This window comes from Odontomachus brunneus, unplaced genomic scaffold (genome assembly GCF_010583005.1).
Source record: "Odontomachus brunneus isolate Ranch 3 - 2012 unplaced genomic scaffold, Obru_v1 Obru_scaffold_171, whole genome shotgun sequence".
In the NCBI taxonomy this organism is placed as follows: domain Eukaryota; kingdom Metazoa; phylum Arthropoda; class Insecta; order Hymenoptera; family Formicidae; genus Odontomachus; species Odontomachus brunneus.
In genome coordinates, this window is record NW_022639621.1 from 346,284 (window position 1) to 348,593 (window position 2,310).

The following is a 2,310-nucleotide window of genomic DNA, read 5'->3' on the forward strand; positions in this document are numbered from 1 at the left end:
TTTCATCCATATGGGTTGTATCATGTTGATGATAAGTATTATAGGATTTCAGGTGCATTTTCGTATATTGAAAAGCGTACGGTAATAATTATGCAATGATCTCAATAAAGTGATACATTTCCTTGCAGGCGATAACAAATATCTACGACCTGAATCGCCTTTCACAAAGTTGTCTTTATCTTAGTGTGTGTCTTATTGGAACATTTTTCGAGAACTGGCAAGGTCAGAAAGTCATAGATTCCAATGAAAAGTTGTACCATTCCATGTACGTTTAATAGAATACGTTTAATATATATCCAAAATCGCAAAAATTGTAGAATTGGTAAAACTGAGTCCCTGGCGCACAAATGTCGGATACATCTTATAACGTATGAAATAAAAATAATCTGTTACAGATATAACATGAAATGGTATGAAATGTCATGTGCGACGAAAAAGCTAGTAATTTTGATCATGCTAAGAAGCTTAAGACCGACGCAGATAACGGCCGGCAAGATTATCGTGATGTCATATGAGAATTTCAGTGCGGTGAGTGCTATTGTATTATGTGAAAGTGAAGCATGTACAAGCTTATTTTTTATTGTATAATTTTTGGTTTTAGGTAATACGAATGTCCTCGTCATATTTTATGCTGCTGCGATCTGTACAAACTACGTAAAACATTTTTAGAAAATTCACGATTATCGAATTTCACAGTTGGCTGAATTAGTAGAAAATAGATATCCACCAATCATTTGATTTGTACATTTAAGTGATTTTATGTACATTTTAGGAACTTCATACGTGAATAAATAAAACGTAAAAAAAATTTGTATAAATAATATTTGTCAATAATCTTTTGCAAATAATCTTTTACAGTTACGTTAGTTCTTGTCAAACGGAAAAATTCTTATAAAAATTTGATAATACTATAGGAATTCACTCTGGTAAAATCCAAATGAAGTTAACAATAAAGTTTATTATGATAATTATGTAAATGGCACAGGGGTGCCGCAAGTTCCGCACGCTACACAAACACACTATTCTCACTAGTGAGAACCAAAAGCGACCAAAAGTGATGTGTACTTCATTACTTAAATAATAGTTAAAATATATTGTCGATATTTATATAGAATAATTAAAGATAGGAACATATAATTTTTCCCAATAATCCTTGGCAAAACAAGTATAGAAAAATTTTAAGGATAATATCTAAAGAATAAAATGAAAGTAAAACTTTCGTAAAACGCGTATAAGTTATTTAAGGGAACGTAGATGAACGATCATGAATGCCTTGTGTATAAAACTGTTTCCTGTTTTAATTAATTAATTAGTTATGCGTTTTGCAAAATATCCTGTGATCACATAAATTGAGAAAAATGTAATTGGTATTTTTACAATTTTGGTTGGGTCTTGCAAGAACCATTAAATATCTTTATGTACGGCGGTAAGTGAAGCACCATTTTCAAAAGATATCACGGTACTACGTTTCCCCGCGTTGCAACCAGAAATAGACTATAGAAAGAAGGGAATTATCAGTAACAACCTTCTTTCACAGTAATTTGCAACTTAAATGATTTTTCAAGAGAGAAAAAAGGGAGTATATCATAGTACATGTCACAGTACATATCATTATGCGTGTCTCCAACATGTAATTTTCAACCTTTAATTGGAAACACAAAGCCCAGCTGCAACAGATACCGGCTGTCGTAATCGATCACGAACGACTTACTGACGTGAATGTAACAGTATAATAGCGCCTGTACTTCGCGACGTGCAGGGCAATCAACGTTGAAACGGAATTTTTCATCAGCAAATTTCACCGGCAGGACAGCGGTAGGCAAAGAGGCGAAATGGACAACGTCGATAAGTTCTTTCGAGAATCGCACTACAATATTGTGCGACTTTTATTGAGTTTAAGCGGTCTGTGGCCTTTCCAAAGCAAAGCCTTTCGTTACGCAATTTACTGCGGATTGTTATTACTGAACGGATCTGGCATTACGTTCCAGGTAAAGAGAGAAGACGCACCTTGTTATTACGCATATCATTTTGCATTTTGCATGTTCATCTCTACTGTTTAACGGAAAGTTCGGCAAATTGGCATTACAGTTAGGACTACAGCGCATAGAATGCAATAAAATTTGTTTTCTAAATTTCTTGAAGTGAAAAGTGATAATATTTTTTTACTCCACAAGAGTGAATGTTTCATTTAAGATCAGATTGAAGTCTGACTCCATATGAAAGAATGTTTCGATAGACTGGAGCGTGTACCTCCAAGGGTGGAATGTATCAGATTCATTTTCCAATTTCGATTGAAAATATTAACTCCAC

The 2,310-nt window shown here is 33.8% G+C and overlaps 1 protein-coding gene across 1 annotated transcript in view; it reads left to right on the forward strand.

Moving 5' to 3' along the window:
- LOC116851334 (odorant receptor 67a-like) overlaps window positions 1-726 on the forward strand; it is a 1,994-nt gene extending 1,268 nt beyond the window's left edge. The window contains exons 4-6 of the mRNA XM_032830639.1: window positions 129-265; window positions 396-528; window positions 602-726. Coding sequence (XP_032686530.1) covers window positions 129-265; window positions 396-528; window positions 602-658 — 327 coding nt within the window. The 3' untranslated portion in view covers window positions 659-726. The remainder of the gene's footprint in view (window positions 1-128; window positions 266-395; window positions 529-601) is intronic.
- The last annotated feature ends 1,584 nt before the right edge of the window (window positions 727-2,310 follow it).